Source organism: Octopus sinensis, linkage group LG9 (assembly GCF_006345805.1).
Source record: "Octopus sinensis linkage group LG9, ASM634580v1, whole genome shotgun sequence".
NCBI lineage: Eukaryota > Metazoa > Mollusca > Cephalopoda > Octopoda > Octopodidae > Octopus > Octopus sinensis.
The window spans coordinates 90,079,819-90,098,330 of NC_043005.1; the positions used below are offsets into that span (position 1 = coordinate 90,079,819).

Genomic DNA, 18,512 nt, shown 5'->3' on the forward strand with positions numbered 1-18,512 from the left:
GAAAATGGTAATGGTGTGCCTTGCCAGAATCGCATCATCGCAAACGAGATTCAGCTGCGATGAGAAATATGAAAATTATTTAATGCATACATTTTATAATTTTGATAATAATTTTGTTTCCGAATTGTAGAAACAGTGTTTCTTGGAGACCCCTTCCATAGTCAGTGTGTATTCTAATGACTTTGTTGTAGGAACAACGGTCGTGTGACAGTCTCAGAATCGATTGTATAATAGGGAAGGAGTCACTGTCAAAGGTACCACAGTTCATTGGCTCGGGAACAGTGCGAGTACAGCCACTAAAATTTGGTGGTGCAGGAGCAATGAAAACGCTTTAAACGAGCAGAAGTAGTGGAGGAGCATCATAGCCATGTGTTGAGAGGGATTCTTTGGGGTTTGAATATTTCACCTCTGGAAACATGGGTGTTTCGTTCAACATCCTTAAACAACGCTTATTCAGGGACCTTTTGAGCGGGATGGGTTACTCGACCAGAAGAAAATACTAACTGGGCTCCACCTGCAAGGTCATGTGCTGTTTATCTTGATATGAGATCACCATGTCGCGCACATATGGTTGTGATGCATGTGCCAAGTTTGCCCTTATCAGACGGGTAGTCATGATGGGTGTACTGGGCTTTGTATATGTTACCCCAATGTTACTTTGATGGCAGGCACTGCCCTCTCAATGATAATAACAATAAATATTATTATAACTGTGTTTGTTTCAATATTAAGATTGAAAAAAGACTGAACTCATTTTGTAAAGTATTTTGGATCTGGGTTTGCACTCCTAGACAAATTTCATTCCTGCACTTAAACCGCTGTTGGAAGTTAATCCAGAATCTTTTATGTAGAGGGACTTTGTTGTAAAGATTGTTTTCAAGAATTAGTCTCAGAATCTTTACTGACCCAGGAGTTATATTGGAAAAATTAGCAATAATCATTGCCAGAACATTTCATATGGCGACAATGTCTTGGAACCACAATCAATATCCAGTCCCAGCATACATTGCGCCTTAGAGATGTACTTTTGTAGAAGTCTCTATCAATGGAACCCCAGAACTTATTATATTGTTGGGACACTAATCAAAGGACGAGTGTCAGCAGCCAGTCCCAGAATGTTGTATATTGTCAAGAAGCTGATCTAGTGACCACTGCGAAAACAGCCACACAAAGAATCTTCCGTGTGGTAGGGAAAGCTAAAGTGTATATAAGCTTATTGTATATAAAGTGTATATATAAGTGTACATAAAGTGTATATAAGCTAATTGAGCAAATGTAATAAAGAACATAAATGAACTAAACTGTTTTTTGTAAAGTAGTGCACTGCCTCTTACAGCATCTGCCTCGCAGACATAGAAAATACTCAACTAACATTGTTCAAAAAATGAAACAGAATATGTAGAAGAGAGAGTGGAGGGAAGAGACCGAGAGAGAGAGAGAGGGGAGAGAGAGAGAAATGGCGCGATCAGGTTCAAAAGCTATGGACACAAAAAATATTTATGTACGTGTGTACGCTGTGTGTGCATGTGTGTGTGTTCATGTATGCATGTGTTTAGGCATATATCTGTATATGCATACATACATGTATATATATATAGAGATAGAGACACACACACATACATATATGAACATATGTATATAGGTGTAAATGTCTACATGCGTATGTGTGTATATATATATAATATATATATATATATATATATATATATATATATATATATATATATATATATATATATATATATATATACATATATCGATGTGTGCGTATGACCATGCCGTTGCGCTTGACTGCCTTAGCCAACAATCAAAGGTGTACACACGCTAAGCCGTTCTATCTAATGCCACAAACACCCCTCCACACCCCACTTCATTTCCATTAGATTCTTTGTATTTATTTTTTATTTGTTATTTTTTTCATTTTTAGCAACGACTTCTTGACCAAAACTATAAATCCCCTCCCCATCCCTATTTCCATTACATTCTTCATGGTTTCATTTTTAAAATTTTTTTCCTCTGCACAAATTCCTCAACCAAATGTGTCTGAACTGCTAGCATCTCACCACCACCATATAACCTGGAGCGGAAACGAAATGTAAATCTGGTAAAGTTTGAAGTATGTTACGTCACCTGATGAGGTTATTTTGCACTGTGCGTTGCATCTGATGTGACTACATCGTCTCACGTTCACTAGGGAGCAGTGCTTAATGAAACCGAAATGATTGTTGAAACGTTTCGAGCGGAGCTCTTCGTCAGAAATATAGAAAGCTTCTAGTTACCGTCTTATGCATTAATCATTTAAAATATACCCTACGCGCATCTCGGAATTCCGGATGTAGATCCAACCACAAACGTTCAGTAACGCTGATGAGGTCTGGTCGTCATAAGTGGGGAACGTGCTCTGTAGGCACAATTCCCTTGGATTTACCCTGAAACAAGCTTTCTAAATCTTCTTTCATTCTAAATCTAATTTTCTCTCTTTCTCTCTCTCTCTCTCTCTCTTTCTATATATATATATATATATATATATATAATATATATATATATATATATATATCTATATATATATTTGTGTGTGTGTGTTTATACATACACACACTCACACACACACACACACACACATATATATATATATATATTTGTGTGTGTGTATACATTCATATATATATATATTGTGTGTGTATACATTCATATATATATATATATATATATGTGTGTGTGTGTGTGTGTGTGTGTAGTATATATATAGTATATATATATAAATCATATAGTATAGGTAGTAATTCCTGCTTTTTATGTTCTAGTGAATTTAGAGAAATGTTATTTAATAATCATGATAAATGAGTTAATTCATTTAACGAGCGTAAAATTAAATGTAGACCCAAATTACCTTACTTATATAATACATTTTTATATAAATAGCGACTATATTTAAACCCTATTTTTGTTTCTAAATTGTAGTTATATTTTGTACTAGTATTAATTTAGCATGTGATTTTATATTGTATATTACATAATTTAATAACTCTAAATTAATATTTATTATTAAATAAATAAATAATTAAATAAATTGATTAATTAATTGTAGTAGTGTTGTGATTGCACTTCTGTAGGTGGTTTGAATATAAGTCAATAAGAGTTAGTAAAGGTTTTTTTAAATACTTAGTGTTAGATTATATTTAGATGTTTATTTTATTACTAAATATATAATTTATTTAATGAATATAGATTAAAAGATAGTTATTTTGTTTTTTTGTGGTTGATATTGTTATTATTATTATGCTTATTATATGTCTACTAAATTTTATAGGATTAAGTATATATATATATTTTTGGTAATAGTTTTAGTAACGTTAAATAAACAATTTTGAATATGTAGTAAAATTTTCTTTTCTTTATGTACTATTTATTTATAATGATATGTACTTTATTTATTCAATTAATGAGCGAAATATTTGATCTAAATATAAATTACTTTAATTATATAAGTTTAATTTATTATTTTAACATATATCTTTGTTATAAATGACAGTAAAGTTTATAGTTTTTAATTATTTTTAATATATTAATCAAAATGTGTTTATATTATATATTTCGAATTAGATTTATTTAGATGTTTATTTAATTAATTAATATTATTTATTAATGAATATTAATTACATTATAGTTTTTTAAATTAACTTAAGTTTATCAATTAGTAGGTATAATATAGATACTGATTGAATTAGTACTGAATTAATATTGAATGTGTCTAAAAGTTGTTTTATTTAAATAAAGATTTGGCTCCAACGTAACCATATTTATATATATGAAATAAATTAAATAAATTAATTAATTAATTGTAGTAGTGTTGTGATTGCACTTCTGTAGGTGGTTTGAATATAAGTCAAGATTATTAGAGAATGTACAGTAAATAGTAGTTATATAAATTATTTTAATTTATAGAGTTGTGAATATAATTTATCGTAGTTAATTCTAAATTCTAAATTTTAGTTTTATAGTGAAAGATATTACTGTGTATCGTGATTCTATTCTCTATTAGTGACTTTATTCTCTTTATCTATTAAAGCTAAAATATATTCGTAGTTTTCATTGATAAAGTGTATATTTCTATCTGTTTGTTCTATTTCTGTTAATAACGTAATTCCACGAGTTTTTATAAATGCTTAAAAAGGCATTTTCCGTTTTGAAGTTTTAGTTAATGACACGCTTTTTGAGAGATAAATAAACTTTTTTATTTAAGAAATTTTATTGATTTTATATTTTTTTTTATTTGTTAATGATAATTTAGATATGTACATTTATTTAATTATTATTAGTATATCTGAAAGTAAATATATCTGAAAGTAAATTTCAAGATATTAGTTAGTCACTTTGCGAAATAGATCGTAAAAATGTTTTTGATAAATGTGATGATAATAGTAATAATAAGTATTTTATAAAGATAGGTTATACGTAGTCGAATGATATATATGTATGTATATATATATATATATATATATATATATATATATATATATATATATATATATTCCTTCCTTTCTGTCTGTCTTTCTCCTTGCCTCTCTCTCTCTCTCTCTCTCTCTCTCTCTCTCACTCCTCCTCATCTCTCTCACTGCCGAACTTCCTTTCACTGGCAGCTTTCTACAAGTCAACATCACTTTTTTTGCGCTCTGAATTTATCCATCGTCTAGGCTTAAAAAGCAGCCCTTAATGTTGGTTTCTTTGTCCTGTTTTTATTCTTTATGTGTACTCTATTTTTTTGTATTTGTATTTTTATTTGTAATTATATTTTATTTGTATTGCTTTTACGTCCTGTTCTTGTCACATTTTTTTCTTTCCTTGTTTTTACCCCTCTGCAAAGAAATTGTATTTAATTCCTCTGCAGGAAGGACTGGATCGGCGGATCGTGTTCTGTCCTTACCTTCGAAACACGCATTGAGTCGATCCAGGGACAGCTGATGAAGGGGAATATTCCTTGTATTGTTTGCCTTGTACTCTGTTTTTTCGTTGTTAAAAAAAGTCCGTTTCCTAGTTGTTTTTATGTTTTCGTTTCTCGTTGTGTTCTACGTTTATTTGTGGTGCCTTTACTGATATATATATATATATATATATATATATATATATATATATATATATATATATATATATATATATACATATATATATATATATGCATGTATATATACATGTAGATGTAGGTACGTACATATATGTATGTATGCATATATTTTATTTATTACATTATATATATATATATATATATTGTTATATAGTTAATCCAAACATGAATAAAGAGAAAACACAATAACGCGAGGACGTGGAACAAGTGTAGTGTTATTGGACGCTCATGAAAGGAAAGAAAGAAGGAGGATTTAACGTTTCGAGCGGAGCTCGTCATCAGAAATATAGAAAGATAAGTCCAAGGAAGGAAAGTCGGAGAAGAAAATCACCAACGATACACACGCGGTCACATATTTAAGAATATGGTTAAGAATATATATATATATATATATATATATATATATATATATATATATATATATATATATATATATATATATATATATATATATATATATATATATATATTATATATATGATGCGTTTTTCTTATACTTCTTTTGATTTTCAAAATTAAGATAAACAAATTTCTTTTTTAATCTAAAACATACTGTCCTTCATTTCCCAAAATGGTCTTCAATCTATCTGGTAGACTTGCAAGGCCCCTCTTCCAAAATTCATTTATCCGTGACGAAAAATACTGCTTCAGTAATGTTCTGACCTCATCTACAGAATACATATTTTTTCCGTCCAAAAGATTTTAAAGACTGCGGAATAAACGATAATCAGATGAGGCAATGTCTAGGGAATTGGTGGATGGGGCATATTTTCCCATTCAAACTACTTTAGCCTTTGGAATGCCATCCTCGCTGTATATGGCTGAGCATTATCCTGATGGAAGAACACCTTTCGTCTTGAAACCAAAGATAGTTGTTTTTCTTCTAGCGCTTACTTAAGACGCTCAAGCTGCTCGCAGTAGATCTCCTTTATTATCGTTTGGTTTGGGTTTAAATGTTCAAAGTAGACTAAACCTTTCATATCCCATCAAACAAATAACAACACCTCTCATAGGCGAAAGCCTTCTTTAGCATGGGGTTCCGGTGTTTCTCCTATCCCTACCCACTGTCTTCGGCGTTTGACATTTTTATAGAGAACTCATTTCTCGTCACCAGTCACTATTCGGTCGAAAAAAAGGTCATACAAAGAAGAGCATACATTCACTCTCTGCGCGCGATTAGAATCGGAAAGTTTGTGTGGAACTCATTGACCCAATTTGCTGATTTTCCCGATGGCACACAGGTGTCGGTGAATGAATGTCCAAATCCAAGTTTCTTTGCTATGAGTGGAAATCAAAAACTTATCCACACTTTCGCCATAACATATCTTTATTATTGCCACACTGCTTTCTGCACATGCATGCCTATAGTTGGTACTGTTGTGGTCACATGATCGAAGATTGATCCTGATCGCGCCATTTTTCTTTCTGGCTTTACAGTGTGAGTATGACCGCTTGACAAGCAATATGCACCGAAAAGACCCCAAAGAGCAGTGAACCGATTTCTCTAGTCCAAAGGTGTGTCAAGTGCTGAAATTCATTGGCGGTTTTTAGCATAATACAGAGACAGTGCACTACCGCGTAGAAGTGTGTATGAGTGGCCCGAGAAGCTTAAAAGTGATCAGAAAAGCGTGATGTACGAAGAGAGAACAGAACACCGTCAACCTCCACCACTGACGAGAAGATTCAGCTAGCACGAGAGATGGTGTTGCTGAAGCGGTTTACCATTACCATCTCTCGGATCACTAGTCTTTGTTCTTCTTTGGTGCACATGCCTAGTAGAGCGGCCATGCTTACACTGTAAAACCAGAAAGAAAAATGGCGCTATAAGGATCAAACTTTGATCACGTGACCGCAAATAGTACCAACTATAAACCACGATGCGCAGAAGGCAGTATGACAATAACAAAAATGTTTTAGCGAAAGTGCAGATAAATTATGACTTCTCGTAGTTCCTCAACAGTTACGATGGGATTTTGTTCCACCAAAGTTTGCAGGACGTCCTCGTCGAGCTCTACAGATCTCCCAGGGCGAAGCTCGTCTTCTAGGCTGTGGTTTCCGGGTAGGAATTTCCGGAACCATCGTTGACACTGGCTTACGCTTATTGTCCAATCCCCATATACAGCATTAATACTCTTCACCCTTTACGTTGCGTTGTTGCCTTTAGTGAACTCATAGATCAAAATATACCATATATATATATATTTGTATGTATGTATGTATGTATGTATGTATGTATGTATGTATGTATGTATGTATGTATGTATGTAAACACACACACACACACACACACACACATACACACACACTTATATACTTCTATATATACACTCATATATTTCAGTAAGATAACAGGGTAATGCTGTTCGTACGACTGGCGGAGTGCTAGATGACTAGACGTAAAATAAAATAAAGCAGGATAAGATACAATATAGAGGGGAAGTGAAATGAAATAACATAAAGGGAAACGATATAGAATATAAAAAAGGGAGCAGAGTAGAAGGAGGTTTAAGTTTCTGTAATTGGTTGAGGGGATATAAAGGATCACAGATATAAAGGGTCACGGATTAAAGGATCACGGATATAAAGGCTTTAATGGTTCATGGATGATATAAAAGTTTTAAAAGTCTAAGGATGTATAAAAGGCTTGTGGACATAGAGGTAGATTTAAAAGTAGACAGGAGATAGGTAGGGAGATGGACAGACAGGTAGATAACTGGCTTCAGAGCTAGATAGACAGGCAGTAAGAGCAATCAATATATATGTATATGTGTGGTGTGCGCGCGCGTGTGTGTTTGTGTGTGTGACTGTGCTGTATACATACATTATATATATATATATATATATATATATATATATATATATATATATATAGAGAGAGAGAGAGAGAGAGAGAGAGAGAGAGATACATAGATAGATTGATAGATAGATAGATCGATAGAGGAATTGGTAGGTGGGTGCAAAATAGCTTGGTTGGCAGATAGACAGATAGACATTTTAGCTTAGATGTGCGAAGTGACTTGCAAAATAACCTTACCTGACTGGTGATTGAGGTGTGTGTGTTGGTTTTATCATACACCCAAGAGCTGCACTTCTGTGTCGTTCGATTTCCATTTTCTGTGGTATTGGAATATATCAAACATTTTTCATAAACCACCTCCCCTTCATCCTCACTCTTTGGAATATATTCGTTGATCAGTTCTTCATGGATTTCACTTTGGATTTTATACGTGTCATTGTTGTAACCAGGAATAGCACACCTAGGAAAATATACAAAATAGGTTTCTTTGATTTTTCATTTAAATTTAATTACATCTTCTGTAGCGTTACCCTTCCCCCACTTTTTACTTTCTTTTCCTTTTTCTGTTTCTTTGTATTCAAATGTTATAATTTAGACACAAGTTTGTTTATCTGGATAAGAAGCTTACTTCTCAACCATTTCGTCTTAGGTTCAGTCCCACTCAGCAGCACCTTGGGCAAGTGCTTTCTACTAGGGCCACATGGCTGACCAAAGCTTCGTGAGTGAATTTCATGAATGGAAACTGAAAGAAACCCATCATATATGCGTGTATATATGTATGAGTGTGCGTGTGTGTATATTTATGTGTATGTATATATATTTGTACATATATGTGTATGTATATGTGTGTATATATATAAGATAGATATATATACTTTTTATTTTTTAATTGGTTCAGTCATTAGAATGTGGCCATGCTGGGGCACAGCTTTGGAGAACTTTTAGTCAAATGAATGGACTCCAGGATTGATTTCATTTTAAATCAGGTACTTATTCTATTGGAGGTTTTTGCTGAATCATTAAGTTACGGGGACGTAAACACACCAACACCGGTTGACAAGTGGCGGTAGCGGTGGGGACAACCAGAGAAACAAAGAGCTCCCACATACATATACCTATAAATATATGTGTGTGTTTGTGAGTGCGTTTGTGCGTGTGTGTAAGTCGTCTAAGAGTCCATGAGTCAGGAAAATAATGCACTCGAATATCTATCAATAGAGTGGGTATATTAATCGAATTGTACAGTATTATATATCGATTATAGCGGATCTTAACAACAGTTTCACGCTAGGGTTTCAGTGGAGTGTTAAGTAACAATCCGATTATGTAATCTTGCGCTCATCAGAGGTAGCTGATATAGAAGAAATATGGTGACTGCTCTCTATTGTTGCGGCCTGTATGTTTGCATGCGGTGTGTGTAGGGTACAGCGTGTGTGCGAGTTTATATTGTTGGCGATGGAAAGCAGTCTATTGGGTAGGCCATGTTTGAGCGTGCGTGTTTGTTTGTGGGTGCGTTAGTGTATGTTTTGGTCAAACTCTCTGTCGGATTCCAGGTTATTGGTGGAGAGAGAGACGAAGATGGGGGACAGATGTTGGAGTCAAGATGGGGTACACATGTCTGATAGGATGTACTTTTCGTAGAGATGCAGCCAATACTTCACCTATTATTAAAAGCACACAACCCAAGAAACACAGCGGTCTACAATATTATCCACCAGAGCATCCCACTTCTGAAACAACACCCAAGAATGAAACAAGACCCATTCGAAATACACAAAATAATCAAAAGTAAAAGACAATCAGACTCCCTCAAAAAGTTCCTCACAAGTACTAAATTACCTTCCATAATTCCTACACCAATAGTTAAAAAGTGTGGCCGCCCAGCTGCGGGACCTGCTTCAACTGTATTGAAGACACAAAATACAGTTTCAAATCAGAACAGACTTTTACCGTAAAAAAATCATTTTACATTTTCTTCGAGTTATTTAATATACGCTATCAAATGTTAAGAATGTAATGAAGATTACATAGGTCAAACAACGCTTATGCTAAGAAACAGACTCACCATTCACCGACAACAAATACGAGACCCCAGTACTAGGCAGATTCCACTGAGTGGTCACATAGACATATGTGTAAAAAATATGCCCCCCCCCCCAAAAAAAAAAAAGAATTCCAGGTTTCCCACTCTACCTATGTTCGGCGAATACCACAAACGAAGCACAGATAAACAAAAAATACTTTCATACAAAAGTACAAACCAATACTCAATAAACTATACCCCTTAAGGTGGTGTCCCAGCATGACTGCAGTCCATTGAATGGAACAAGTAAAAGATTAAAAGTAAAGAATAATCTTAAGAATTACCATTACTCTTTTTTCTCTTTACGAGTTTCAGCTTGATAGATGTGGCCATGCTGGAGCACAGCTGTCGACTTTACTACACTTTCATTACTTGAAACCTTCTCCATATCTGGTATTTGGTGAATGAGGGATTTTTTGTTGATGCGAACAATATGAAAAACAAGGTGTACCTCCACTGTATTTGAACTCAGGATGTCACAGAATGCATCTCTATTGGGTCAAACATGACACCCTTTTAAAAATAATAATACAACGGTTTTTATGAAACATTAAAACAATGACTTCATCCACAAATTAAAGAGAAGATCATAGAGAAAGCTGCTGCTGGTGCTGATGATATTCGTTGTCTTCGGCTATCCAGTACATTCCACATATTTCTAACCGGGCCAAGCTTTTTGCAACAGCTCTAACAAGCACTCTATTCCCATTTCCTCTATGTTCCTCTCAATATCTTTTCATACTCTCTCCAATGTCCCAACCACAATCTGTTTAATCTTCATCTTTTTCTTCCTTCACAGTCATATTTAAGAGGGTTGTGTACGTCAACTTAATCTCCCCCCACCTTTTTGTCTTTTCTTTCCTTAGTGAAGTAGTTATGGGTATTTTTGTTTGATAATTTAATTTTTTTACGCTTTTAATGTACTTTCGTTTCTTTTCTTCCTGTAAAAATATGTCAATAAAATTGCAATCCGTTGTTTAAAAGAAATGAAAATGAATGGCTTAAATTCAAATCCAGTAAAAGCAATGATAATACTTTCTCTATTACTGCTATGAAAATCCATTCACCCATAGAAATAAAATGCATATAAAAGTGTCACAAAACATGCAGAGAATAATATAAAAACGAGACAGTGAAGACACTAGGCAATGAGTGTATGTGTACCAAGTGAGAAGTCATTGGTATGTCATAAATTAGCAATGTAGCAATAAATTCAAGAAATACTAAATACTAAATTTTATTTCCTCTAGAGTGGGGCAGAGTACTTATCACTTTAATCTTCTTCCAGATCTCACACCAAAGTTTCATGTACCCAACTGTACCTGGGTCCCTGACCAAATTAGCAAAATCCCCAATGTCCTTGGAGTCTGTTTCTATTTTAGTAATGTTACCATGGCAACTTATTGAAAACCTTATTGGCACTTGATCAAGCAAGTGTTTTATGATATTCTCTCGTCTTAATTTTTTTCTTCCGTGTATATCGGGTATATAGGGTATATCTCATTGCTGAATTTGTAATTCACTTTGAAAAGCATGTTTTCATGTTGTCTTTACTGCTCAGCTATGTCCCCCCTTCACCTGTGAAACTTCATGCTGCTGTTATGGACCCCAAATCCTCAAAACGATTTCCTTATTTTCGGTCACTCTTGTAAAATGAATAATTGTCAATTTCCCACCATCTAATAATAATAATAATAATAATAATAATAATAATAATGATAATATATGATAATGAATAATGATAATGATAATGATAATAATAATAATGATAATAATAATAAGAAGAAAAAAAGAAGAAGAAGAAGAAAGAAGAAGAAGAAGAAGAGAAAAGAAGAAGAAATAAGAAGAAGAAGAAGAAGAAGAAGAAGAAGAAGAAGAAGAAGAAGAAGAAGAAGAAGAAGAAGAAGAAGAAGAAGGAATATATTCACAGACATGACAGAGTTGGAACCTACATACACTGGAAGCTATGCCAACATTATGGAATAACAACAGAAAAAAGATGGTATAGGCACACACCAGGAAAGGTCACAGAAAACGAGAAAGCAACCATACTCTGGGATATGCCGATACACACAGATAGAGAAATTAAGGCCAACAGACCAGATATAGTTGTCAGAGATCATGAAGGAAAAAAATGCTTTCTAATTGATGTATCAATACCGGCAGATGACAACGTGTCTCTAAAAGAAATGGAGAAACTCTCAAAATACAAAGACCTGGAAATAGAGGTAACTAGAATGTGGAATCTGAAAACAGAAACAATTCCTATCATAGTAGGTGCATTAGGCATGATAAAAAAATATTCAGACAAATACATAACAAAAACACCAGGACTTACAAACACATATAACATACAGAAAATTGCACTACTAGGCACTGCACACATCCTACGCAGAACACTTTCCATACAATAACCATCAGAGAATCACAACAAATTACAGCACATACCCAAGGCACACAGAGCTGCGCTCGGTAGTGATAGGGGAAAGCACGCTATAAAAACAAAACTACTGAATAATAATAATAATAATAAATAATAATAATAATAGTTTATTAATTGACATGAGTATTCCCTGTGATCACAATATAGCGGCGAAAGAATTTGACAAGATTAGTAAATATAAAGACCTGCTAATGGAAATTGAAAAAATGTGGCATCTCAAGGCGACTACAGTACCAGTGATTGTAGGATCTCTAGGAATGATAAAAAAAAGGCACTGAAACCTATTTGAAAATGATTCCAGGCTTACCATCCCTACAGGAAGTGCAAAAAATCGTATTAACTGGAACGGCTCATGTACTGAGAAGAGTATTATCGCTGTGAAAATAACATCCATTCATGAATTTATTTATTTATTAATTTCTAAATACATGTGTTATCTGTGAATTTGCGCGTGTAATCTGGGAATGCATACAATGCCCTTCTCTGTCCTAGGTGTATGGAAAACACTCGGCGAGAAACGGAAGAAAATTTGAAGAAAGAAGGAAAAAACATAATAATAATAATAATAATAATAATAATAATAATAACAACAACAACAACAACAACAACAATAATAATAATAATAACAACAACAACAACAACAACAATAATAATAATAATAACAATTACAATAACAATAATAATAATAACAATAATAATAATATAATAATAATAATAATAATAATAATAATAATAATGATAATAATAATACTACTACTACTAATAATAATAATAATAATAATAATAAAAATAATACTACTACTACTACTAATAATAATAATAATAACAATAACAATAACAATAACAATAACAATAACAATAATAATAATAATAGTAATAATAATAATAATAATAATAATAATAATGCTAGACCACCACAATCGACACGGGATGGCCTCCTCTAACGCCTGCACAGTTGTTACGCCAATATTTTTACTAAATATTGGGGACCTATTGAATCACAACAACAATAGCAAATTTCTTTTCCTGAGAGACCTTGCTGCATGCAATCAAGCCCTATGTATAGCACTTGTAGAAACTCATTTGAGCCCTGATTTAGAGAATGCAGAAGTACACGTACCAAAACATACCACACTGCGAACAGACAGAAGGGAAAGGAGCTATGGTGGGGTTGCTGTATACATCCGTGAAGATCTCACACCACAGGTCTTACTGTCACACTCAAATTCAGTATGTGACAATCTAATTTTATACATAAAACAACATGATATAGTCATATGCAATACTTATCGCCCACCGGATGCTCCAAACCACATAGGCAAGTTTGAAGATTGCCTCACAAGAATTAAAGAAATCCTCATGAAACTGGAACACCATGTGAGCGTATTTCTTATGGATGATTTCAACTTCCCCAATGTCAAATGACCTGAAGGCCTCATGCTCTCAGGAATGACTCATTGCAAACAAGCACAATGGAGCCCCTGCTAAACCTCACCAATGCCCTATTTATGCAACAAGTCGCACTCAGACCAACTAGGGCGAATAACATTCTGGATCTCTGCTTCACAAACAATATTGACATCGTTCATGATGTGAAAGCGACGCCGACATTAGTTTCGGATCACAACATAATAGAGCTGTCTATGTTTGGGCCGAAAGTAACCAGAGACATTCAGCCTAAAGGAAGCACGCGAAAACTCTCCAATCTGAACTTCCACAAAGCAGACTGGAAATCGATCCGAAAAGATATCTTCAGACAGGACTGGCCGAAATGTTTCTCCACACCAGATGTTGGCATGAAACTAGAATATTTCATGTCTGTTATGCAAACCATATGCCAGAAATATATCCTAGAGCGCAAGGCCAACACAAAAAGGAACAAGATTCCAAGGGAAAAGATCTTCATGAGACGACGGACGAATGTTACAAATCACTTCAACCAACATTCCAAAAGTAGTGAAAGGTGTCACCTAAAAACAACACTGATGGAGATTGAAAAATGCCTGCAACAATCCTATGTGAGGGAGAGAGGGCGGAAAAAGAAGCCTGGGTTATAAAAAACATTAAGTCAAACCCAAAGGTCTTCTTTCATTATACCAAAGAAACAGCATCATTACTCTGAAAAATAGGACCCAACTTCCAAAAGGATGTCTCCCTCACAGATAGTCCAACGAAGATCAGTGAGGTACTGAATGACCAGTTCTAAAGTGTCTTTACCATCCCGTTAGAACACAGACAAGTGAACGAACCAATGGATTTCTTTGCTGTCTCATCTATAACCAGCGAGGCAGTTACGATGGATTATATCAACATTAGTGACGAAGATATAATACTAGCCATAAATGAGGTGGATCCAAACTCAACTGCTGGTTGAACAATCCTCCTCAAATCGTGTAAGCGTGCCCTGACGAAACCACTACAGATTCTCTTCCAGAACTTTCTCACAAATGGCAGGCTGCCAAACAAACTGAAAGAGGGAATAATATGCCCAATCCATAAAGGAGGAAGCAGAGCAGATGCTGAAAACTAAAGGCCTCTCTCTGACTTCACACGTCACTAAAGTCATGGAATGGATAGTCAGAGGGAAACTAATCACATTCCTTGATAAAAACCATGTAGGAGCTACCTGACCCAGCTCTTACAGCACTATGACAGTTACTCAACAACTCAAATGCGGACGTAATATACCTTGCCTTTGCAAAAGTATTTGATAAAGTGGATCATGGTATGATATGCCACAAGCCTCATGATCTCGGGATAGCTGGAAAACTTGGAGAGTGTTTACATGACTTTCTGGACGATAGAAGTCAGGCAGTAGTGGCCGATGGAGCCACATCAAAGAAAACACAAATAGTGAGTGATGTTCCACAGGGCGCTGTCTTGTGACAACTGCTTTTCATAGTGACCCTCTCAGATATGCCATCAGCTACCCGAATAGCCACCCTTGCCAGCCTACGCAGACGATATGAATGTCTCGCAGAAAATACTGAACCCCAGCGATGGTGCACACTTGCAACAGGAGTTGGACTCAATATACAGATGGGCTGAGGACTATACTATGCAGCTTAATGCTGAAAAATTCCAAGCTACCAGCGTCCAAAACTGAATATAAAACGTGTACTTTGCAACAAATTTGCTCAGAGGCAGTGTTTTCTCTCTCCTACTCATCTTTTCTTTTTCTAGTGAAGCAAGCAAAAGCTGATTAGGACTTGACCATAGAGGAATATGTCTGTCTTCAGCCCATTCAGTCCTCTCTACCTCACTACCCCTTTCCCTATGACCAACATACAGATAACTTCCTGCTCTTCACGGCTAAATGTAGGTGGAGGAGTGATCTTCACAATGGACTCAGCGGATAGTTGAATTAATTCTGGGATTATCCTGTCGCTTCCAGATTTATTTACATTGCTTGGAATTAATCCTGGGATTATCCTGTTGCTTCCAGATTTATTCACATTGCTTTGAATTAATAATGGGATTATCCCGTAGCTTCCAGATTTATTCACATTGCTTGGAATTAATCCTGGGACTATCCTTTAGCTTCCAGATTTATTCAGCGGTCAAGTGAACCGGTCATCTCTTCAGCTAGACCATTCCTTTAGTGTTCTCTGTGCGTGCTCTCCCAGCACTCTGTGTGGAAGCTTTTAGCACAGTGTGTGCTCTGTCTAAAAGCTCTGCCTTAGGTGCTTGAAATGTGGTGCTTTATTAGCCTAAAATCGGTTCAGAGCGACCGCTCCAAAAGCTAGAATCTCTGCAGGTCAGCTCTCAGCGGCGTCCCGATTGGTAAGAATTTTTTTTATTCTAGCCAATCGTGACATTGGATGTAGTGACTAAATATTTCTGCCACAATACTGACTGCAGGGAAAGACTCGCTGACAATCCAGAAAGAGGGATGACAAAGCGGAGAGACGCTTGACAGTACGACAGCGTAACGAAGGATCAAATGGGCTTGCAGACCGATCCGGGGTAAAATTGCAACGAAAAAACATGGGAAATCATGCCCCCATGATCCCGGACCCCGGGACAAAGAATGAGGAGCAGAAGAAAGGAGAGAGAAAAAAACTATCGTAGCTTTGTGAACAATAAAGGATCAAATAGGGACGGAAAAAACGAAATGGACTTGGACCGGAAAAGGATAATGAGAAAGGAAACGGTATAGGAATGGTAGATGAGGAGTTCAGCTGCTGCGGAAAGGTGTTTGCTAAGTTACCTTGGGCTGAGAATCCACCAAGGGAAGGTGTGCCAGAAGAAAGTAATTCAACAACGCGGGTTGATAAACCATAAGACATGTGGCCAGAACCCCCGGAAAATAACCATAGCAAGGTTCATTCCACAGTTGAATTGGAACAGTCAAAAAGACTGATAGGTGTGAAGAGGACAAAGGTTAAGTGGCCGAAAGCAAATGATGCAGCGAGTTATAAAAAATTTGACGACGAGGTAGCAAGAATGGCCACCAAATTCAAAGGCGACGATGAACAAAAGCTCGAAAACCTGGCTAATACAATCTACCAGGAGGGAGAGAAAAGATTTGGACTGGAAACAACAGGGAAGGTAGAATCAACGGCAAAAAGCGGATCAACGAGGAGAGAAAGACGGATCGCAAAGATTCGAGAAGAGAAGAACCAGATGGAGGGGTGAAAAGGAGGAGGAAAGAGAAGGGCTAAAGCAGCTATATGAAGAGATAAAAAAGAGGCATCGAGATCTGCTAAGAAGACAAAGAATGAGGAGCAGAAGAAAGGAGAGAGAAAAAAACTATCGTAGCGTTGTGAACAATCCCTATCAATATGCGAAACATCTATTTACTGAAAGTAAAAGTGGAAAATTGGATTGCACGAGAGAAGAGCTCGAACAACATCTGAAAGAGACATACAGCGACTCTGACAGAAATGAAGTACTCCCAGAAATGCACGGACTGAAGAAACCACCTGAACCAAGGGTACCATTTGATTCGAGTGACATCAAACGGAAAGAAATGGATGAGTTCATAAGGAAAGCAAGAGCAAAAAGTGCACCAGGGAACAATGGAGTGAGCTACAAGGTATATAAATATTGCCTGAAATTACGCTTGCAGCTGTTTGCACTGATAAGAGAAATGTGGAAGAAGAAAGATGTAGCGGAGCGATGGTGTGTAGCCGAAGGTATCTATCTACCTAAAGAAAAAGAGGCAAAAACGTTAGGCCAATTTAAACCGATTTCACTACTAAATACTGACGGGAAAATCATGTTCGGAATAATTGCTAGACGAATCATAAGCATAACGGGTACGTTAATGAAGCGATTCAAAAAGCAGGAATCCCTGGAATCCCTAAGTGCATAGAACACGCATTTTCCATCTGGGAAGCCATCACCTGTGCAAAACAAATGAAGAAAAACCTGTATATTGTTTGGCTAGATCTTGCCAATGCTTATGGATCTGTTCCGCACGCAATAATAAAAACAGCGATGGAAAGGTTTTTAACCCCAAACAACAAAGGAAAAAATTGTTTCAAAGAATTTTTGTCTTGAAGCACCACCATTTCAACCACCCACCTGGAATACATAATAATAATAAGAAATCATTATTATAAACTTACCTGTAATTTAAGTCAGGTACAATAAATATCATGCTTCCAATTTGTAAACCATCCATAATGGTTGCAGAGAAAAGGAAAGCTAGCGTCAATTTCTGATAAAGTCCACATCCTCCAATTGTCCCAATCACTTCTTCGTAGTCCATGATGAACAGACCTCTCAGAACAAATGTGTCGTCTGCTTCAAGCAATTTCTAAATGTGTTTGCCTCTGCTTGCAAGAATGTCTATCTCCTTTCATGCTTGCGTACATACATAGAAGAGGGGGAAGAGGGGGAAATGTGAATGAAAGACAACTATTTATGATCGGGTGTTGAATGGGAGTGAGAGGGAGAGGGAAAAAGACAAAGAGAGAAATAGTGTATGTGTATGTATGTGTGGGTATATATATGTGTGTGTATGCATGTGTGTGTTTAAGAAAGTTATAGTAAGTCTGTTACACTACTTGAACGTGTGCAGTGCACAGAATGCATTAATTTCTTTGTGTGTGTGTGTGTT

The 18,512-nt window shown here is 35.6% G+C and overlaps 1 protein-coding gene across 1 annotated transcript in view; it reads right to left on the reverse strand.

Annotated features, from left to right (window-relative positions):
- LOC115215470 (organic cation transporter protein-like) overlaps nucleotides 1-18,185 on the reverse strand; it is a 48,937-nt gene extending 30,752 nt beyond the window's left edge. The window contains exons 1-3 of the mRNA XM_036506094.1: nucleotides 18,019-18,185; nucleotides 8,157-8,379; nucleotides 1-54 (exon numbers count right to left, since the gene is read on the reverse strand). The exon at nucleotides 1-54 is cut by the window's left edge and continues 50 nt beyond it. Of these exons, the coding sequence (XP_036361987.1) occupies nucleotides 1-54; nucleotides 8,157-8,379; nucleotides 18,019-18,161 (420 nt within the window). The 5' untranslated portion in view covers nucleotides 18,162-18,185. The remainder of the gene's footprint in view (nucleotides 55-8,156; nucleotides 8,380-18,018) is intronic.
- Nucleotides 18,186-18,512: the final 327 nt, after the last annotated feature.